The sequence below is a fragment of the Antrostomus carolinensis genome, unplaced genomic scaffold (assembly GCF_000700745.2).
Source record: "Antrostomus carolinensis isolate BGI_N321 unplaced genomic scaffold, ASM70074v2 scaffold25607, whole genome shotgun sequence".
Lineage (NCBI taxonomy): Eukaryota > Metazoa > Chordata > Aves > Caprimulgiformes > Caprimulgidae > Antrostomus > Antrostomus carolinensis.
The window spans coordinates 18,337-41,385 of NW_010329858.1; the positions used below are offsets into that span (position 1 = coordinate 18,337).

Consider the following 23,049-nt stretch of genomic DNA (forward strand, 5'->3'; position numbering starts at 1 on the left):
GGGAAACAGTTCTGGCCAGCAGTCTCAAAAGAGGAGAAATGTGACTTGACTATTAAAATGAAAACAAAAGTAGAATTCAGTTTCTTTATTTCTATAGTTTCATGTTGCTGTTTGCAGAGCAGCTGTGTGAGCTGTTATACAAGCTCCAGAGGCTGTCACACTCCGGAAGTGGCCAAGCCAAATATAGAAGTGCCATTAAAAAGTAAACTCACCAAACAGAAGTGATGAAGTGGCAGACTTGGGGATATAGCAGAAAAGAGGGTTCAAGAAATTAAATAAAGAGGATGCACTGGGGTCTATGGACAAATGGTGGGATCTGAAATAATTCGGCTCCCAGTTGCAACATTTTCTCCCAGCAGCTGCAGTACCAAGGATGATGCGAGGGCTGGAGCACCTCTGCTATGAGGACAGGCTGAGAGAGTTGGGGCTGTTCAGCCTGGAGAAGAGAAGGCTCCAGGGAGACCTTATAGCGACCTTCCAGTACCTGAAGGGGCTCCAGGAAAACTGGGGAGGGACTTTTGACAAGGGCAGGGAGTGACAGAACAAGGGGTGATGACCTTAAACTGGAAGAGGGGAGATTTAGATTAGACATTAGGAAGAAATTCTTCACTATGAGGGTGGTGAGACACTGGAACAGGTTGCCCAGAGAAGCTGTGGATGCTCCTCCCTGGAAGTGTTCAAGGCCAGGTTGGATGAGGCTTTGAGCAACCTGGTCTAGTGGAAGGTGTCCCTGCTGATGGCAGGGGGGTTGGAACTGGGTGATCTTTCAGGTCCCTTCCAGTCCAAACCATTCCATGATTCTGTGATCAAGCCACCTGCTATAAAGAGCTCCAATTTTTGTTAGGTCTGCTTTGCACACCTGAAACGAAGTCTGTCTTCAGTCTGATTTTAACTGATGCATCTACCAAAGTGCCAAGAGACAAGGTGGTGGGTGCCCTTTCTGTCCCTGAATGGGGACTTCCTGGGTGGAGGTAGTGGGATGCTGCTGGTACGGTCACACACACATCCACCGAGCCACACATCCACCAAGAGCCTTTAGGAACACAGGAGCGGGTTGGTGTGGGTGGATTGACTACTATGAGATATGTATCAACTTTAATGTCATAACCTGAGCTTTTCCTTTTGCCTGACTGTGAGCTGCCCTGTGCTGTGGAGCAGAGGAGACCTTCCTAGCTGACCCTCAGCCTCTGCCTCTCGCACTGCCTGGTGAACAGCGGTGGCTGGGGCTGGACCTCTGCAGTGCTGCGGCTTTGCCAGGATACTGAGTCACTGTACAGGAATGACAGTTTTCTGAAAAAAAAAAAAAACAAACAACCCAACAACCCAAAACAAACAAACAAAAAAAAGAAACAAAAAAACCTCAAACAAACCAAAGAATCCCACCCTCGTCATTTCTCCATCCCTCTGAACTTCTGCAGGGTCTATGGTTTTTCAGAAAGACCCAGCATCATCAGCAATTAGGCAGCTATAACTGAGGAGTGATGTCCTACACAAAACTCAGGGTGAGCTGGCACTGCTAATCGACAGGAGATGGAGCAAGATGGGTTGCAGTTGCTCTCAATCCTGCAAGGGCAGTTAGTTAATGCTTTCCCTGGGTTACCTCTCCTGGCAGTGGTTTGTTACGGGAGAGTTTTTGAAAGTGAGGAAAGCATGGTGTGGAGCTGCATGAGCACGGGCTGCGACAGAGCAGTGTGCTGGTGCCACCTTTTCCAGTAACAGACCTTTCTCTCTGATGGAGATTATGGGTTTCACAACTTCATCAACAGCTAGCAGGAAAAATCTGCTTTATGAAAATCTTGTTCACAATGTCCTGATTCCTGCTCCTAAAAGACAGTCGGGAAAGTTTTCAAAAGCCACACAAGTCCCATTTCTAAGTGTGACACAGGCACATAAAGCAATGGGGATTCAGCAAACTTGGAAGCAAAGAGCCTGGGGCTGAGACCTTACATAAGCTCATTGCTCCTCCTCGCTACCACAAGCGAAGACCCACCAGTTTCACATGGATTTTTTCGTCCTTGACTCAACTCAAACTACTTCTGAGAGCAAGACTCCATGCTTTGAGGACTTTTGCCCTTTCCCTCAAGACCAGGTAAAGTTGTCATGCCTTAGACGTCTACCCGCAGACCTGCAGGGAGGTGAGGGATCCGCTCTTCTCAGAAACAAGCAGAACATTTTAATTTTGGCAACCAAGCGTCTCATCTGAGCTCTTGAAGACCACGTAAGCAGTCAGGGTATAGTACTCAGAGGTTGCATGACTTTTTATTTTCAAATCTACTGAGAAGACAATGGGAAACAGAGGGGGTTTTCCTCTCTGTGGGTGTTCAAGGAAATAATCTATCTGCACAGTGTTTTTTCAGTTGTTTCTACTAGAAGAGGTGTTACTGGAGAACCCTGATGACCATCCCTTGGAAGTACAAAGGCACAGACTGAGAGCAGAAGCAAGGCTGTAGCACAAATATCCATCAAAGCAATGGCCAGAAGGGTTGGATGCCTGGGTGGGACAGCCGTCCAGCACCTGCTACCTTGAGGTGGTATTGATTTTTCCAGATGTCTTTTCATATGCCTATGGCCAGCCAGGACAGATAAAACACCTCTGTGTACCACAACCCCGGGAAGGCAGCGATGGCAGCCTGTTGGCTATAGCAGAGGGGCAGCCTGGCCAGTGACCAGCAGTGCTCAGGGTCCCTGCACTGAGCATCTCCAGCACAGATGGTGCCAAAGGCAACCTGCCTGTCCTAGGTGGCTTCTGCCAAGCATCCTCCTCTGTCTTCACCATCTATTCCTAACCGCTGTTGTATATAACTCTAGTATATTTATATATTCCATATATACCATTTAAATATATTTTATAATTTTATCTATTTATATACAGCATATATAAAAGTTTGTCTTTATGAGATGGTGCTACAGATAAAAGTTGGCAAGGTGAACCTCTAAGTGTAGTTTTCCTGCCTGGGAACCTGGAGCAGATGACAAGTACTGTCTGTTCCTTGTGTTCCTCACCTGTAACAGCTTTCCTCCCTTCAGCTGGCTCCCTGTGCTGAAAGCCTCAGGATTAAGTCACCTCCCCCAAAAAAATATCCTGAGGCAATACTCTTTGACAAACTAAGAACGATATTGTTCATCTTAATTTGCTTGCTAAGCTGCCTTTGTTTAATCAAGAGGCTCCTCATGGTGCCTATGTTCCCTTAGGTCTGACTCATTGCAGGTACAATTTGATCTTATTTTTTTATCAAATTACTCAGCCCTCTTGTTTAGTCATTAAGTGTAAAATGGTATTGAACATACCTTATTTTTGGTAGGCAGTTTCCCATCCTTCCACTGGATCTCTGCACCTTTGGGTAGCCAATTTTGGCACGGTTCCCCTCTTTGGCTGAATTGTTTTCTGTACTGGCTGTGTTACAGAGAGAAACTCAGGGACTAAAGAGGCTCATTATCTCTCACACAGCACATGAGTGCAGCTTCCAGATATTGTGCACCTAAAGAAAAACCCCCAAAACCTCCACTGCAGATGAGCACTGACGAGTAGGGGTGGGAGAGGAAGAGGGGAGGAATGGATGAGTGACGTGGCTTCCTGGGGTGCTGGGGCCAGCAAAGGCATGCTGCTGGTGGCCTCCACGAAATGACTAGTGGGTTGCAGCATGGACTCCCTCTAGGATCCCTTAACTGAAATAGCAACTTGGGGTGTTCTCAGCAAGAGGAAACCACATACCTGGCCATTTTCCTCTTCTGAGAAATGGTGCGACAAATGAAACGGTAAAAACCAAACCCCTCAAACCTCAGTGAAGCAAAGCCTTTGCTACCAAAGCTTTCCAACGTAGTCTGATTTTGCTTCCTCCTCTCCTTCTTGTCTTTTTTTATCCCTTTTTCTTCCTCTTGAGTTACAAGGAAGAAACAAAATAGAAGAACCAGAAATACAATTTGCAGGGCTGATGATTCAGGGAGTAAGTATGCTTTAATTCACATTGTAATTGCAGTACATTGCTGGAAAAGAAAAATACAAAAGGATTAACAGCTGTGGCTGTGTACAAACCACCCTTGTGCCATCTGATCTAAAACTTGTGCACAAACTTGATGCTTTGTCTGCAACCCTGCCCAAATGAGCATCACAGAATCACAGAACGGTTGAGGTTGGAAGGGACTTCTGAAGGTCATCTAGTCCAACCACCCTGCTCAAGCAGGGACATGTCCTAGAGCACAGTTCCAGACAGTTTTTTAATGTCTCCAGAGAGGGAGATTCCGCAACTTCTCTGGGCAACCTGTTCCAGTGCTCAGTCACCCTCACCCAGTAAAGTTCTTCCTTATGTTCAGGTGGAACTTCTTATGCTGCAGTTTATGCCCGTTGCCTCTTGTCCTATTGTTGGGTGGCAATGAGAAGAGTCTGGCCCCGTCCTCTAGACACTCTCCCTTTAGATATTTATAAACATTAATCAAATCCCCTCTGAATCATCTTTTCTCCAGGCTGAACAGGCCCAGCTCCCTCAGCCTTTCCTCATGCGAAAGATGCTCCAGTCCTTTAATCATCTTAGTTGCCCTTTGCTGGACACGCTCCAGGAGTTCCATGTCCTTCCTGTACTGAGGACCCCAGAACTGGACACAATACTCCAGGTGGGGCCTCACTAAGGCTGAGTAGAGGGGGAGGAGAACCTCTCTCGACCTGCTGGCAACACCCTTCCTAACATAACCCACAATACCATCAGCCTTCCTGGCCACAAAAGCACATTGCTGGCTCATATTTAACTTGTTGTCCACCAGGAATCCCAGGTCCTTCTCTGTAGGGCTGCTTTCCAGGAGGTCAGCCCCCAACCTATACCTGCAGCATCCCTTGGCTACTAATGACAGGTCCTGCTGCATCCCACCCCAATGCAGTGACACAGGATGGAGCATAGGTCGGTAGATGCAGCTTTACCCCAATATATTGCAGCTCTCCAAATCCAGCTGAGATGTAGAGGGATTTGCCGTACACAGGCATTATTTATGAGCATGTTATAAAGTGCCAGGCCCATTGAATTGTATTTGACAAGTTGCTTCCCAATAGTGGTACCTGCCATTGGTACTGATGGACCAACCTCCAAAACTCACTACAGTTCACCAGTGGATGAAAACATCTCCCTCTGTTTTGTTCTGTTTACAGGCAATGCCTTGAGTTGTAGCACTGGATACTGCAGAGAAGGTAGGCACCCACCCAGTTGTTAAACTGGGTTTGGATGGTTGAAAAAACACTGTTTTAGATTGATAGTTGACAAAACAATGTTTTAGTCTACAATTATGCCTGAGTGGCTCCCATTGGCAGCATTTTCCAGAAGTTCAACTGTGTGATTTATCAATATCATTAGTCACTTGGGCTGTGTGGAAATGTTGTCCTTTAGTGACTGTGCACTTAATTCTTGTAGATCTTTTTTTGATTTGCTGGGAACTAGAGAGACCATCATAGCATAGCAGAAAGGAAGGGAAGAATGTGAATCACCGGGTATTTCAAGTGGTGGTTGCAGAATTATCTTCTTCCCAATTTATTCCCAAGCTTTCAGTGGCTTTAGAAAGTGCCTGAAGCTCTGGCAGTTCTCAGAAATGAAGCTGCTGTGCAACTGAAGCAGGAGAGCATGGATCTGACTGACAGGCAAGGAGGAGGTCTGTAATTCACCAGAAGTCTATGCAAAGACAAACAGATCAGGAACTGCCTGAATAAATGCACTCACAAAAATAAAATAAGCAGTGGGGTTAATGAGTGGACCTCACATTCCTGCCTGCCTTATGTGACTGAATCACCTGCTGCTCTTGGCTTGGCCCTGGAGGAAGGGGGAACAGAAGGGGATGCTGCACCAGTTGGATGCACATGCAGACACCTTCACAGTTGGGCTGCGAAGGCGGTCCCTGCATGCCCAGGATCCCTGAGGCATCAGGAGCTGTCAGGGGAGAGGCAGAGCCTGAGGAGCAGCCAGCGTCTGTGGTTCTTTATCTCACCTCACCAGCTTCTTTATCTCACCTCACCTCACCTCTTTACCTCAACAAGTAGGAGATGCTGTAAGCTATTTGAAGTCAACACATTTTTTCAACTGCAAAAGCCATCTCTCTCCTTTGCTTGGATGTTGTTAAGACTCAAGGTTTGCTCTTTATTGAAAGGTGTTTGCTGCAGCAGCACCCAGGTTTACAGGGTTGTTTGGAAGAACTTCGGAAGGAAGATTAGAGTGTTTCTGACAAAATAAAATGGTTAAAGCTGACAAGAACATTTCCTATGAGCAGAAAAATACATCAACGGGACTTGCAGTTCTTCTTTAAATCAAGTGCAGTTCATTTTCTGATCACTAAGTGGTGAAGTTCAGCTGTGATTTCATCAACAGAGTCTGCAAGCTTGTGGGAAGTTCTTCTGTTAATCTTTTCTTTCAAAATTGTAGCAGAGCTAAGGAGACAATACCAGCAAAGCCTGGAATGAATCTTGACATCCCTGCATACATCACTCGCATCCTGGTAGGAGGCTTTGGGGCAAAAGGCTGTAGTTTCAGCAAATCTTCAATTATTTTCTAAGTCTTGGAAGTTCTGAGAGGCCGATAATGAGAAATTAAATGTTTGCTTGTGAATCTCATTTCAAGGCTGGCAGTTTCCCCTCTGGCTTGGGCCAGGGCCTTGTTCCACAGCCTGTTGGAGCTATTTGTGTTGTTTAATAGCTGTGAAATGGTCTGGCAAACCTCACAGGTACCATTTTTCATTGATTTCACATTTTTGGTCAGACCAGAATGCCCTTCCAGAAATCTTGCAGGAAAATGCAACTATGAAAACAACTCAAGGAAAGGAAAATGAGATATGATACCTCAAAGGAAAAAGACAATAGTATGAAACAATCACAGCTTTCAGAGTAACAGGAATGAATTATTGAACCTACTCAAAAGCACGTCCAAAATGTTGCTTTAGAGGAATGCTGATACTTGAGCAGTTTCTATTTTCAGATAATTGATTAGCACTTGAGAGGAGAGAAGGAACTGTCTACGTGTAAGCATGTCTGAGAATTTTTTTTGTCGCATTATGAGTTGGGCCCATTGGCTCCCCCAATTATTTACATGATTCAAAGTTAATCTGTGCAGTGATTCAACTAAAAGAAAACATTTTTAATGCAACATATTCATTTGGAGTAGTGAGAATTTGAAAAAATATAAACCACCTAATCAGAAAGTAGAAACATAAAACTTAGTTTACCAGTACAGGTTTGATTAGGAAATGAGATCTTGCTGGCTGGTTGCCCCACTGCGTGGTGTGTGAGTGACCCATGTTCTAAGGATTTTGTTGGTTTCAGCAACGTGATCAGAGCCAGCAGAAAAAGAGAAATGCAGGCGTAAACATGACGAAGCAAAAAAGGCACAAGAACAATGACTCAAAACTGCTGTGTGAGCTATTTTTGTGTCATCTTAGGTGAGGACAGAAAGGAAAGGGTGTGCATGTAGGATGATGGTCCTGTCTTTTCGAGGGACAGGGCTGGAGAAGGAGTACAGACCTGCAGAAATGGGGGCAACCTCAATGGAGGAGAGACCAGGGCTCTGCCTTTTCCCCAAGGCAACATAAAACCTAGGTCCTGAGTTGGGTGCTTGGCTTGCTCTGGTCTCCTTACTTGGGAAAAGAGTTGCAGCAGCAGCAGCTCTTGGGTCTCCCCTGATTTACACGTGGGGTGCAGACCCCTAAGTGGGTCCTCTAAGTAACATGTTGGGGACATTTGTACACGTTGGGGACATTGCAGCATGACTATTGATCTAAGCTCCTTTCCCTGAGCCCAGGTCAGGGCCACAGTGGTCTTTCCTCCTGCCCCACACGAACACTGGATGTTCAACCAGCTTGGAAATGTGGGCTTGTATTTAGGCACTTCCAAAAACCTATCCTTATTGTAAAGGCACTTGTGAAAAACCCAACCCTGTAACCCTGTTGCCCCGTCCATCTAGCAGCCCGGCTGGGAAATCTTTGGTTTCTGGCTCTGACAATTGTTGTCGTGTCCCCTGACATTTTTGTTCTTCAGCTGAGTGCTGGAGGGGCAGGAGGTTTTTACGAGGTGCCTCTTACCGTATGTGCAGGGATGGGGAATGTCCCTAGAGCGAGAGCGAAGTGTATAAAAAAGGGGAAGCTGCACTCGTTCAGCACACAGCTAAGATGATGGTCGCTTGTCTGCTCCTCTCCAGCATCTGGACCATCGTGTCAGGTAACTCCCTTGTCTGTCTGTCTGTCCGTATTGTTACTGTAATGGTGTTAGGGACCTTGGTGGCCCTGCTAGCCTGCTGCTGGGCTGCTTGTCACTGCAGTGTCCTCCATTGCTCCCCAACCCCGAGGTGAGCCAGGGGTGACAGGACACTTGTGGCACTGCACACAACTGCAGCACTGGTGTGGGGCTTCAGAGATGTCACTCCTGGTGGCCTTTGACAGCATCTTCTCCTTATTGTAGCACCCGTGCGTTTATAAGCTGCAGACAGGTGTACAAATGCATTTACAATTTGCAAATCATAAACCAGGTGAATGTCCAAATGCTCCCAATCACCTGTATGAGTGAAGTTTGGTTTCTTCTCCTGTCGTGGCTGGGATTGGAAGCAGAACATGGCACTGATTTGCTTTAGCCAGGATAGAATTATTTGTAGTATTATGGTGCTTGTAGGTGTCCACTCAGACTACTAGAAGTGTGGGTGCATCACATTTGGTTTTGTAATTAAAAATCATGTAGAAAAGCCTGAATTTGCTTCAAAATAGCTATAGTCATGGTTTTTATTCTACCTATAGCACTACTGAGCTCTGAAAAGCAAAATGACTGGCACAGCTTCACAGCTGACTTCTCGGTCTTCAGCAGAGATCTGTCTGGCCATGGCCACAGCCCTGGAGAGGGCAGGACCAGAGTGAGCTATGTCAGGCGGATTAAACGAGTGTACCTCTGGGGACTGCTGACAGCCTCACTCCTCTTTAAAACCTGCAATGATATTTCCTTTTCATAAATTGAATTATATGTTTTCAGTGCTGTAACTGTCCCTGCTGAGATCTCCCTTCCATGATGATGTACACAAATAAACTTTAAACACTGTCATCCTAAGAGGACTGTGGAGATGAGCTGTCAAACATGGGAGCATCCATTTCCCTTGCCTGTCCTCTTAAAAGCTTTTCCACATGTGTCTCTGAATTGGAAGAGGAGACTGATTTTTTTTGTTATTATTTTTTTTCCTTTTCCCCAGGAACCTTTGATACCATGGCACTTATGCTATGAAATTTTCCATCCATGGGCTTTCAGCAGGGTCTCAGCTCCTTCTCAGCTTCATGGCCTCAAGCATGAGACAGGAGGACAGATGTAGTTTGTCTCCAGTCCTCCTTACCTTGCATTTTTCTTTTTGTTTTTGGGTTTCTTGTCAGTAGCTGACAAGTGTGGAGGGACGATGGACAGTGACACACAGCATCATTTTTAGCAGCTTTACTGATTTGCTTCTCTCTGTGCTGCAGGAGGGCTCAGAGAGCACTAATGCACTGGTGGCTGTCTGGGCATTAGAATGGCTGAACGTTTAGGGAATGCCTCCATGGGTGGATAACAGTCTTAGCAGGCAGAAATCAGTCACTCTGACACTGGAGCTGCCTTTCTTGGTGGCTCTGTCTGCAGCACAGGTATCAAGCTGATGAGACATTTTGTGTGAGAGGTGTCAGGTCCAACAAAACTCTTAGGGTAATTATTTCAAGCTGTGTTTTCATTTTCTCCATAGTTGAAGAGGTAAAGAGACCCCCTAGAGTTGTTCTGCCCAGGAATGAGGATGAGGGAATGGAGGAGGGTATCTGTTGGGTGTGGGTTGCAGAAGGGTGATGAGAAATGCTGAGTGCAGCACTTGCTTCTCCTCCAGGTTCTGTACAGGTGATGCACAGCAAGGTCCAGTCGGTCCAGGCAGGAGAAAATATTACTTTTTCATGCCAGTTGGTCACAAAAGAAGATGTGCTACAGGTGACTTGGCAGAAGGAGACGGATGGAGCTGAAGACAACATAGCGACTTACAGTACAATGAACGGCCAAAAGATAGCGAAGGACTACGTCAGCCATGTGAGCTTTGTCCACAGTGAGTTACAAGCCTCGGCCATCTCTCTTCGTAGAGTCACCCTCCAAGATGAAGGATGCTACAAGTGCATTTTCAACACGTTTCCCTTGGGGGCTGTCACCGGCAGGATGTGTCTCAAGGTTTATGGTAAGGCATCACAATCGCATACGGGCTGTCATCTGAGGACCAAGTCATTTTCTCTGGGAAAAACCTTTCCTGACCACTGGTCATTGCTAAATTGCTACGGGAAAGCTTCCTCCTTGGCTTTCCCTCCCTCTTTGGTTTTACCTCTGATGGGAAACCAGCGTTCAAAAGTTCTTTAATTTTCTTCCCCTTTAAGTCAACAACAGTGAGATCCCAAAGCTGACGTGTAACCCATTGACTTCCTCCAAGTTTCCCTGGCCGTGTGCTCTGCCAACAGCTGGCTTGCCACAACCATGAACCCTGTGCTCCTCTGCTTCCTTTCACTGCTGCTCTCGCCTCCTAAGCCTGGAAATCAGGCACTTTTTTCTCTTACTCTTCCTTTGGTTTTAACAAAACTCAAAGTATTCAAAAGGCAAAGAGGCATCTGCTTGGCCAGAGATTCTGGAAGCTGATTTTGGAGCTATAGTAAAGATGACAATAGTTAGGCTGGGCTCAGGAAAAGGATGCAAAAAAAAAAAAAAGGCTGAAATACCTTTTTTTTTCTTACTCTGCCTTTGGTTTTAAAAAAATTCAAAGTATTCAAAAGGCAAAGAGACATATGTTTGACCAGAGTTTCTGGAAGCTGATTTTGAAGCTATAGTAAAGATGACAGTAGTTAGGCTGGGCTCAGGATGCAAAAAAAAAAAAAAGGCTGAAATACAGCACAGCTCATGGGCTTTGCCACATGAACATCTTGTGCAAGTCAGCTTCAATTAGCTTCAAGAAGAGAGTTAAAACAAATCATGAGTCGAGGTGGCAATATTTGACACCTCCATATGAAATCATCTGCTGGCAAGTACAAGCTGAAATATAGACAAATAGTTGAACTCAAAAGGAACTAGAGTGAAAAGCTGTTTAGCTCTTGAGGGAAGGTCTTTGTTTTTTGCCTGTGAGGAAGCTGAGACGTTAAACACACCCCAAGGACACCCTGTTAGCTCCTGACTTTCTCCTTGTTGACTCTGCTGTGGGGACGTTGGCCAAAGATTGTGTCCCATGTAGAAAACATCAATGTCTGGGACCTGCTGCTGGTGGTATGACCCCTGCAGAGTATTTTGTTTATCCTTGGTACCTTCTGCTGACAAAGACACAGACACATGCCCACACACATACCCAGGTGTCCAGGAGTCCTTGTGTGGAAGAAAAGATGGCCCTGGCTTATGGGGAAAGATGACTTAAGCAATAGGGGAAGAGGAGGGAGAAATACAAGGGAAAACCAAGCCTGGAACAAAAGTTCTTTTTCCTCTCTCTTGGGAAAGCAACTTGAGTAGAAAAGAGAAATTAGGAGAATTCACTCAATATTTGAGATACGAAGAGGAAGGTAAACACTCAGCCCTGAGTCACTCAGAGTGTAAACACTGATTTATACATTACAGGAAAATATGTAAGTGCCTTGCCAAGGGATCCCTTTCTCTTTTATCATGTAATTCTAAACATGGAGCTACATTTGTTTTGTTTTGTTTATTTTTTTTTTTATCCAAGAGAAGGAAATATTGCCCAAAATCACCAGGCTTGTGGCTATGATTCATCCTTTAGCAGAGCTCTATTAAAAAAAATAATAAATGTTTTTCTGTTTCTACACACAAGCATCTCTTTCTGTTCTCCGACAAAAACCCATCAGCTGAGAAGGGTTTAATTTCTCTCACTGGCAGGCATGAGCTTGCTGCTCCTGCTCCAGCATGGGCTCATGGGGCCACTCAGCCAGGGGCTGGTTCAAGGAGATCATGGTGGCCTCTTTAGAATATCCTGGAGGGTCACCATGTATAAACTGTTTGTCACTGTGCCAGAGGATTTTGGTTCACATATGGCATATTTCATTGAAGCTAATTTATGTGATGCTACTTAAAAGCCTCAGCCTTACTCCCTTATTCCCCAACTCATAACGATGGGAACAACTTGTCTGAACAAGCCCAGAGGACTCCCTGGGCTGGAATGTGAAGCCATCAGGAATATCCCGAGGTTCAGGGATTCAGGGTGAGATGAACAAGCCAGAGTCACCATCTGAAAATGAAACGCTGCCATGTCTTTGCCCTCAAGAGGGGACTGCCAGGGAGTTCACAAACTGGTAATTGCCCAATTACAACAGCATTTGCAAGAGGGGCTGTTCCAGGACAGGCACTGTGGCTGCATGACGAGGGGAAGTGAAACTGCGTAAGAACTGGATACAACACTGTGAAAAAAGACACAGGTATGACTGGAGGAATCTCAGACCTGCCTGGCTGAAAACAACAAGTCCAAGAAGCAGCAGAAATTTCCTACCCTTTAGCAAAACCCATTTTGGAACAAAATAATTTCAAGAGTGCTTGGCAGGTCTCTTTTGAATAGCCTGCTCATCTTCCCACTCCATTTTGCTTTGGAAATATTTTGCTGACCTTCATCACCAAAGAGGATGAGAATGAGACCCAGGAAGGGGATCAAGTGAGCAGATATGGAGAGTGTCACATGGGAATGGGCAAGACTTGCTGGGTATCAAAATTCCCCAGGAATTTTCTGGTCCATCTTCAGAGACCTTCTGCTTGTGTTGTAGATGACACCATGTGCCTGGAAGTTTCGAGCACAGTGGAAGAAATGCACAGGGAAATCGAGGCATGGTGCTGCTGGTGAACACCCACATGGCTGGAAAAGGCTTTCTGCCATCACGAGTCATACTAGAATTCCTAAAAAAAATTATCAGTCTCTCAGACTCCACTGTCAAGCCTTTAAACACAAAAAGACCATCATGACCTGACAGTCTCCCTTTAATTACAGAAGGCCATTACAGATAATCAAAGCTGATGTACTTAATTAAGAAGTCCCTTTTTCTCATATACTTCATATACACAGCTCGAATATGGGAACGTTTGCATTACCACTCTGCAATTACTAAAGAAAACACTTGCACACAACATCTCTTGCTGGTACTTTTTCACTGGAAACAAATATTTTGATGAAAGACAAAAGAAGCAGTTAAGTGTGTGCATCAAACATCAACAGTGGGCTCAAGCAGTGTAGCAGGACTTTACTGCAGAAACAAGCACTTGTGGGTTTTGACTGTGCATCTATTACAGACACTTGCTAAAGAGAAGCTCAAACCTACAGGATTTTTTCCACATGATAATCGTTCCTTGGGGTCTAATGTGGGAAGAGAGAGGACTGCTTAGTCAGAAGAAGAGCAGGTGTAGAGTGTATGTGTTCCCACCAAGATACTAAGCAATTTTTCTCATCCCCTCTGGAAATATCTCTGACAGTTTTCCTTTACTGTTTTTGGATGTTGTAACCCAGTATTTGAAGTTAAGAGTGTAGGTGGTTATGTTATTTTTATGCATCCCGTGAGCGAAAGAAGAAGTTCAGAGATCATCTATTAATCAAAACATAGGCTGTTTGTGACACTTATCTTTTCATACATGGGAGATTTTGAGAAGTTCCAGCTGAAATCCCCCTACACACTTTCCTTGTTGTTCTCAGAGCAACACTAGTGGGTTTAATCAACTCTGTGAGATTTGAGTTCTGTCTATGGGTGATGCAAAAAATGAGAAATACCCTTTTTCTTTTTTTTTTTTTCTAGGCAGGCACAACCATAGTAAAAAAATGAGATCTAGCCATTAACAAAACAAAACAAAACAAAACAAAACTGAGGGTATACAAAGTCTTGCTCCCACCCTCTGGCAGTTATGGCTTGGACGATGCAGCAGCTTCCTGAGGTACATCTGGAATTGTACCAGGACGTTATAGACAACATTAAGCATCTAGAACAAGCCCCCTTTCACAGGATCATTTGTTGTCTTCTACACCTCATTCAAGTCCAAAGCTTCATTTGTCTCCCAAAAGAAAAAAGAATATTTTTTTCCTAAGAAGAATAAACAGATTTTTTTAATTATTATTTAAAAGTAGGATCACTAAATGGTAGTGATATGTTTGCTAGTGTTGGGTCAAAAATTAATTTCAGCATAAATATTGCACTGACCATTGTTATTTTTGCTGTGTAAATAGTAATATATACATGGAGTGCTACTAAATTTAGTAATTGAAACATTTTCAATCAGAGGGTATTCATATTAACTCAGACTTGAATGAAACTAGAATTGCCACTGCACTTAAATGGTTAAAAAAAGCAATATTCTCAGAAACAAGCAGCTGTAAGTAGAGTGTGGTTTGGAGCCCTATGCCACCAGCTCATGAACTGAAGTAGAAGTTAGCTGGTGAGCTGCCATACGGACACCTGGGGATTGCACTCCCAAATGGAGCTACATGCCTTTATAGTCTTGGCCTGAGCAAACAGAGCTAGTTAGACTGCCTTTGAGTAGGGGCTTGGACTACATGACCTCCAAAGGTCCTTTCTGACCTAAATTATGGTATGATTTTATAGCCAAGGAATAAATAGGTAATTTTCCACAGAGGACAGATGTGTCCTTATGTGTTCAGATCTCCCCTGGCATTCTACCCATCCTCCTGCACTCCTCCCCTTTCTTTGGTCCTTGCAAATACAGTTAGCATAAATAGGAATCAAGAAGCAGGCTTCACGTGAGTGAGTAAGCATGAATGATGCCTGCTGGTCACCCTTCTTGCTGACTAAGACTAAACGTGACAGCATCCGCAAATCTCCTAGGGTGAGAAGGAGTTCAGAACAGATGACCTTTAATAAAAGCTTTGAGGGATACCATAACGCCCCCAAAACCCGACACAAGAGGGAAGAAGCACAAGCACAAAACCTCCACAGGTGAAGTCCTCTGGTGTAACCACACACAAATCCACTGTTACTGTCTTGCATAGAGAGATGTATTTAGTCCTTTGGTCCACAAGCCTGCACATCTCAAACAGTAATAGAGCTAATCCTGCAGATATATTTAAGGGAAAAGGACAAGAATTTGGATTCATTGGAGCAGTTCAGCCCTTTCAGAGAGAGGAGGACATACGGTTTCATGGTTTCACTACCTGTTGCTTTTTACTCATCCATAATCACCACTTCTCAGTTGGGATGCTGCACTGCTGCTGTTAATAACAGAATTGAAACATGGGCTCTTCTACCATCTCGTCCTTTGTTTTTGCCAAACTCTTAATTTCCAGTCTGCTGCCTGATCACTTTCACGTTTATTTGTCACTGCCAGGGCTTTGGGGACGTGGAGGCAAGATTAGATAACAAGGTTGTCCTCCAGGATAATGGTCAATACAGATGCTCTTTGCTCAAATGTGAGCAGAAGGTAAAGGATTTTTTGTCACTTTGTGTTTTGCAGCCATCTCAGACCCCAAAGTGGAGGCTAAACTTATACCCAGTCCCGACAAAGCTGAGGACTCTGAGAAAGTGGTGGGGATAAGCTGCTCAGCAACAGGGAAGCCCGCTCCAAAAATCACCTGGCACCTTCCAAGCATCTTGCAACAGAAACCAAGGGAATACCACATCAGGCTCAGCAACCAGACCGTGACTGTCATCAGCAATTTCACCCACACCCACTCCAAAATCCTCCAGGAGTACCCCATTTCCTGCATGATCCAACACCCCTCTCTAAACATGACCCTGGTCCTGCCCATGGACAGCCTGGCGCAGGGTCAGTATGCAGCCCTGCTCCTGGAGTGGGGAGAAGACTGTGAAATGTCTTCTGGGGGTAGATCAGGAAACTCCTTCAGGAGTTGGGGGTTAGGTGGGGGAGGCACCTGGAAAAGCAGCCAGAACTGGGCTAGGGAGGGATGGTGGAGGTGCTGGGGAGACTTCCACACACTCTGGGTGGTGACATAAAATATCTTACTGCTTGTTGGGTGCCCTGCACACCGTGACATGCCCCAGCCTCCCTCTCTCTGCTGAGGACATGTAGGGTTTCCTTGTCACGTAGCCTTGTGCACCAACACAATGTGCCAGCTTTGGGTGGTTCAGAGGGCTGAGTGCCACACGCCCAATCGTGACACCAGACCTCAAGCATGGGACTGCTGGTGGTGCTGCTGGGATGTGTGCTGGCATGTGCTCCCAGTGCCCCCCCAACCACCCCACCTCGTCCCACAGACTGGCCAAGGGATGTCTGAAAGGGGTTTGAGGTTGTTTCTTTTTCTTTCATGCACAAACTGAGTACCTGCTGCTTTCTCCACAGGTCCAGACAGCAGTGTGGCACCGGCCATTGCCATTGCGGTGGGGGTGCTGGTCCCCTTGACTTCCTTCCTTCTCGCCTGTCTCCTCTGCCGCTGCCTCAGGCACCTACGTGACCTGGAGAGGAACCCAGCCTGGCCATGCTGGGTAGGTCCACCTTTCCCCGAGGTGCCGCAGGGCTCAGCCCCACCAGTCGTGAGGCTCAGCGCTGGGACCCAGCTCGGCCCGGCCATCCTGGGGCTGGCTGCATGCTGCCCAACCTGGGCTGCACCCAGGGAGGAGAGGGACGGAGGGATCAGCCCCCAGTCACCCAGCTGAGCAGCAGCACGCTTGGAAGGGGGAAAGCTGAAGGTGCTCAGCCAGGCCCTTAGGTACCCAACAGTGATGGCAGCTGGAAAACATTCACTTTCTGAGGGACAAGACTGCAGGGGAAGCGTCCCTCTATTGCTATATTTATGCACAAAATAGTTGTGCAAGCAGTGGCCGTATCTTCACACCATTCTTCTGCATCTCCTAAAATAACCTCCCTCCAGCACGGCCAGTGCAGCTCGTGGAGGAAGCAGCTTTGAGGACATGTCTCAAGCAAAACAATGTGTTAGAGGAGGAGCATTGCCTCTGTGCCAAAAGCCCAAGGTGTCACGCCACGGCAGGGGTTGGAGTGCTGCTGGTTGTCCACCAAGGCTGTCCTGGCACAGGGGGTGAAGAAAGCAAGCTTGAGTTGGGGGTAAACTGAGTGAGGTGGCATTGTTTTGGAAAATTGCAGCCTGATTTTGTGCTGAAGGCACCTCCACCTCCTTGTGGGATATGCCCAGAGTGTGCACCCTTACTTTTGGTGGGTGTTTCAAAGACAATAAGCAGTGGGAGGAAATGAGATACGTGTCTTCCATGGTCACCATGCCTCTAGGTCCAAGCTGATGCCTGCAGTGGTGGTTCCAAGGTGAAAACTTTAGTCTCAGCTGGCACAGAAAGATGCAAGGACCCATTTGGTAATGCACACAGCCCAGATCTTTACCCCTGCGCTTAAAATATCCATATATTTTGAAGAAGAAAAAAACCAAAAAACCAAAACCAAACAACTTTTCTTCCATTAGGTCCTTCCCGCCTGTACCAGGGCCAAGAAGTGTGGGCAGTACAGCATTGCGGGCAGGCGGGCTCCGGCAGTGTCCCCCAGCCCTGCTGTGATGCTGAACACCTGAGCAGCTGCCCCCCCTACGCATGCGAGAGAGAAACTACTTACAATGGCACCTCAGGCTTCCAAGCAAACCTGCTGTGACTTCACTCCAAGGGAGATATAAAAAAGGGACAATTTATACTGAATATTTATTTTGTTGCACTCTACTGTTCCGTTTTGTAGAAAAAAAAAGCTGTAAAGTATTTATTTGAGGCTCAGACTGGCTGCGTGGATCTGCATAATGAAACTCATGTTTTGTATTTTCTGGGGTTTTCAAAGTTTTGTTTATTCCTTTCTGATATTTTAACATTGCAAGCTCAAAACTGTGTAGGGGACTGTCTGAAACAGGGCAGCATTTTGTAGGATTGCTGGCCTGAGAGGCATTGCTGATGGGTCAGAGGAGACCCCTGACAGGAGCCAGGGTGCAGAAGGTCCGTGGACCAGCCCAGTGCACTGCTGTGAGCTTCAGGGGTTTGAATCTGTTCCCTAAAGAGCCCGAGAGATCTGGCCAAGACTGCAACCAGCCTGAACTTGTAGCCCAGGCACCAGGAGCAACAGGCTTCAAGCCAGAAATCATCAGGCATGAGGAAATTGCCAACTCCAACTTCCACCACCCTTTCCTAGAAAGTAATGCTAAAGCAAAAGACACACAAAGATTTCCTTCTCCTCTCTTCTTCTTCTTCTGTAGTTTCCACAGCCCCCTTCTTAATTTCCCTAATCCATCGCAGCTGCCTTGTGTTTCCAGCCATCCCACCTGCCTGCAGGAGGAAGCAGGGAAATAAAAGGGCAGTTGGAGGGGCAGAGGGTTTCTTGGTGGTTTTGTGTATGTCATGGTGCAGTGGCAGGTGAGTGTAGTGGGAAGCAGGAGGCTGGTGGGAGCAAGGGGGTGGGTGCTGCATGTGAGTAGGTGTGTTACCTTTTGCTAAAATTCATTCCTTTAACCCATAGGTCAGATCTCAGCAGTTCTCCTGTAATTCTCTGAATCCCACCATATGCTCATGAAATACCTTATGGTGGCCTTCCAGTACCTGAAAGGTGCCTGTAAGAAAGCTGGGGAAGAACTGTTCACAAGGGCATGGGGCAATAGGATTAGAGATAATGGTTTTAAACTAGAAAAGGGTAGATTTCAGTTGGGTATTAAGAAAAAGCTCTTCAATATGAGGGTGGTAGATCATTGGATCTGTTTGCTCAGAGAAATAGTGGAGTGAATAGTGAATATCCCTGGAGATATTCAAGGTCAGTCTTGATGGGGCTCCGAGCAACCTGCTCTAGTAACTATGTCCCTGCTCACTGTAGGGGGGTTGGACTTTATGACCTTTGAAGGCCTCTTCCAACCCAATACATTCTATGATTCTATGAAATCTTTCTCTGTGGACTCAGGGAAGCAGATATGTGCTGCTGTGGTCTTGTGGGCAGCACAGAGATGGATGGTGCAGACTGTCCCCTCACCTCCCGGCTTCCCAGAGCAAGTGCATGTTCTCTGGTTTCTCCTCACCCATCTATTTCAAGTTTATATCCCAGATGAATCGGGCTGAGTTGTAGCCAGAAGGCCAATCAACCTAAAATGAAAGTGAGTGGGTGAGTTGAGAATGAATAAAATGCTTTTTTTGGGCTCCTTAATGCTTAGTAAAAGTGCAGCTGGTGAGTGCGGGGAAAGGGGAACCAGTTGCAACCGTCACAATCAGGAATTTTTTTCCTGAGCCCCATAATTGTCAAAGGAGGAAGCCACATTTTGCCCAAACTTTCCTGCTGGTGCAGCTTAATTTCCTCCTCCTCTTGGGGGGAAGAGGCCAGGTGGAGAAGCAGGTTTTCCCTGGGGTAGGGGAGTGGTTTCTGGGGGGTAGGATGTGGGCGAGAGGGCAGAGTTCAGCCCCTGGCAGTCACTTCTCCTGAAGAGGTTGCGTAGGGTCAGCCCTTGCCACCTATCAGGGACTATGCTTGCTCTTCAGGGGGTTTTTGGAGAGGGTTTTTTTGAGCTATAGAAGATGGTTTCCACTAATGTTTAGACTAATGGGTCTTTTTTTAAAAGAGAGACTAATGGGCCTTTTTTAAAAGAGAGAAGTGAGTCGCAGAAATAGGGAGTCTGGACATGGATGATGAGAAGGATTTTCAGAGGGAAGAGAGAAAGGCATGAAGCTGGCAACTGGCAAGAAACCTTTCTAAGCACAGGAAGATGGCAGATACCTATTATTATTTTCTACAAGCTGATCACCCTAAGTGAGGGAAAGCAGAGTTTGGAGTAATGAAAATATCTCTTCATGTTGGGGACTGTAATTTCTTTTATTATTTAACCAAATGTTGAATTGTGAAAAGCTTTTGTAGGTTTCTGCTTACGACCATGTTGGGACTAGGGATCAAGGGAAACAGGAGGAGATGGTAGCTTACAAGCAAAATCCTGTACAAGAAAGGAAGATGTTACTAATAAATTAGGTTTTTTTGCAGTATCAGAATGAGAACAGCCAATTACATTTAAAATTACATTTAAATTTTAAATTACATTTAAAACCTTCCTACTGTACAAAGCCAGCTACTAAAATGCAATGCCATAAAATGCTGTATGCTAGTGGTGTGGAGTTTGGCTGCACGCAGCAAAGGAATGAGTGTAAGCTTGTATGCTATGTATAGTTAAGTGGCTGTTAGCTGGGGGGAAAAAAAGTACAAAATAGATACAAACCACCTCTCAGGGAACAAACAAGCATGTGACTGAGGGGATCAGATGGTTTTGCTGTGGGTGAATAACATCCTAACTGCTGTTCTGAGGTTTCTTTGTGATTATCTTCTGCTTATCTGCCCCGTTATTTTCACTATTTGTCAGTAATTTTTTGGAATTTATATTTCAGATGGGTTTATTCAGATACTTAGTATTTATTTTAATAACTAGTATTTAGGCTATGAAATGTTGCAAATTTGGAATAGGTCTTTCTTGAAAAGCAAAATTAAAACTGGTAAGAAATTGAGGTGGAATGGACTGCTTTGTTTTGCTGTTGTAATGTGAGGACTGCAAAGCAGGTTAACTTTGTCAGTAAATGGAAGCAGAGTATCTTTTCAAAGTTGATTCTGTGGGAATGTTCTGAGCTACTATTGCCACCACCAAAAAAGAAAACTCAGAAAAAGCCTAGTTTTTTAAGGTGTTTTGCCTGTCTCATGGCTGGGCAGTTGTTGGTCTGACCCAGCCCTGCCCTGTGACCACCTCCTGCCTGTACACCGTCAAAGCAACTTGTCCAGCCCAGGGCACCATTTTTCCTAACAGATGGAAAGAAGGCAAGTGGGAATGCCACCTTCCAGGTAAAACTGGCTCTGGATAAAGTGTGTCTCTCTCTTGCAAAGCAAATGGGCTTATTTACCATGCACCTCTCAGCTCTGAGATCCTTTGATCTTGACCATAGCCAGCTTGGGTTAAGCTTTTAACTCATGTAGGACCTTAAGAGAGTGTCATTTTAAACTGTGTATTTCATATTTATGTATATATTGTTATATAGCAAAGGATCCTCAGGCTGTATAAAATGCCCAGGTTCCTGTTTTGGTGTGGCAGGCTGTTTCAGAGATGTACTGTGTTGGTATTTTTCTCTATGTACCAGGTTGCTGGTTCTAAAACCAACAAGATGTAAAGGAATCACTCCAGCAGCTCTGGCTGAAGATGCAACTGAAATGTAGCTGAAGTGCTGCCCTTGGACATTTTACAAGTCACGGGTAGAAATAAGAAGAATATTCTTTTTCCAAAACCACTGCTGGCAGAGGCATGGGACTAAATTCCCACAGTGAAAAGGAATTTTGTTTTGGTGACAGAAGATTGAAAGCATCATTCATAATTTCTCTGTTGCATGACCCTGGGGGAATGATTCATCTACTAAATACCACACCAGTAAAATTTCTTACAAACTCAGACATGGAAGAAAATATAACCTATTGTTTTCAACAATGAGCCTCTGCAAATCATTTGAAGTAAGAGAATTGCACTAATTGAGCGCATTTTTCACTCTCATAAATGAGACTACCGAACCATGCAGATAAAAATCAAGCATATTTTTGTTTTCACTCTTAGTATATCAGAAATTACTTGTACTTTGGAAGCCATACAAAGGGCCTTCTCATATCTCCACTGCTTTCATCCTTGCTCATATAAAGATGCGTGTGAAAGAAGCACTGAACTCTTGTCCAAGCTTTTTGCGGATGGACTTTGTTGTAGGCTGCTTAGCTTTTTGGGGGTGGGGGAAAAAAAAAGCCACCTGAAATTTCTGGAAAGCCTGAGAGAATCCTCAGTCTAAGACCTAGTCACAATGCAAACATAGTTTTAACTTCCATATCTTGTTAGAAGCTGTAGTTTTTAATATGAACCACTCTAAAAAGAAAGAAAAGGCAGCTTGCTGTTTGAGCACTTGAAATTGTACATAGAAGATTAAGATACAATGAAAAGCTTGCAGAAAAAAACCTCCACACCTTTAGACTAAAACTTAGATATTTTTTTTTCCAGTCAGAATATTTTATTTTATATTATCCTGAAAATAAATCAGAGAATGTCCATCATCCCATCATAAACACCTAGGGTTTATGTTTGAAGCTTAAAGAAACCAATTTGTCTCAGAGATCTTGAGCCTTCTTTGTCTACAGGAATGTAGTTATTTTCCTAAGTGAGATTATGATTACACTGTCAGATGAGTAAAAAGTAATATCTTTGCTAAAGGTTTTTCTCTAAATACCAGAACCTATACACAAAGAGGAGAAAAGAAGGAATGTACTAGTATAGTTTTCTGAAGATCTTTGCATATCTGATTCAGAACAGTTTAATTTTAAGGTTATTAAATGTAGGCTGTCTCCTTTCTAGAAAGGATTTATAGATAGAAGCAAGGTGTCAGTTCTGTACTCAATACTTCTGTATTTACCTCTGTATGTAACTTCAACATTTCTTTCTGAAAATATTTATTGTAAAAATTTCTGACCATGTCAAGACAACCAGAAAGCATTCCTCAGAGTTTAGCTTAGGATGCACAGGGAGACCAAGACCTCGCTGCTTCGTCAACAGAAAGTGCTGAGCATCCTGTGGGCTCCTCTGGGCTGGAAACTTTCTGACTAGAATGCAAAAGGAGTGGGACTGAATCCTGGGTCACTGGTATTAACATCCCAGCCCAAAGAGGGGTGATGCCCCATGCTCTCCAGTGGGCTCTGGCCCTGTATAAGGAACTTGTGGTCATTGTGCAGTTTTAACTCCTCTAGTTTCAGGTTTGTGACTCTGTATCGTTCTGCTGTGGAACTGGCAGACATAGATTTGGAAACCAACTTGGAAAAACTGAAACTGCCAGAAAACAGCATCAGTCACCGTTAGTGGGACAGATATTTTTCCCAAAAGGTGAGCAAGAAGGTCTGGGAAAACTTTAATAGTTTTGGTATGGCTTCCTTCATTCTCTTAGCACATTTCTGCTTTCTTTGTGCTTTTTCTGGTCCATGAGATCCAGACCTGATGATGTACTATCAACCAGTGCAATATCTCTGCCACAAACAACAGAAAGTTTATCCTTTGCTGTTACTTGACTCAGCCACATAGTTTGTCTCTCCTGGTCTGTTTGAGGTTGTTTCCTCTCCTTGATATTATTCCACCTCAATGCACCTTTGAAGATGCTGTC

At 44.9% G+C, this 23,049-nt stretch overlaps 1 protein-coding gene across 1 annotated transcript; it reads left to right on the forward strand.

Moving 5' to 3' along the window:
• The first annotated feature begins 8,130 nt into the window (after positions 1–8,130).
• On the forward strand, positions 8,131–17,456 carry LOC104528671 (OX-2 membrane glycoprotein). Its single transcript, XM_010172739.2, has 5 exons — positions 8,131–8,176; positions 9,840–10,175; positions 15,419–15,730; positions 16,265–16,407; positions 17,352–17,456. Exons 1-5 carry the CDS (start codon positions 8,131–8,133, stop codon positions 17,454–17,456), a joined length of 942 nt encoding a protein of 313 aa, XP_010171041.2.
• The last annotated feature ends 5,593 nt before the right edge of the window (positions 17,457–23,049 follow it).

Excerpts from the sequence above, each read along its gene's own strand:
- LOC104528671 (XM_010172739.2), top strand. The coding sequence starts at position 8,131 with ATGGTCGCTTGTCTGCTCCTCTCCAGCATCTGGACCATCGTGTCAG. Across the intron at positions 15,731-16,264 it reads CATGGACAGCCTGGCGCAGG|GTCCAGACAGCAGTGTGGCA; the intron begins GTCAGTATGCAG and ends CTTTCTCCACAG. Across the intron at positions 16,408-17,351 it reads ACCCAGCCTGGCCATGCTGG|GTCCTTCCCGCCTGTACCAG; the intron begins GTAGGTCCACCT and ends TTCTTCCATTAG.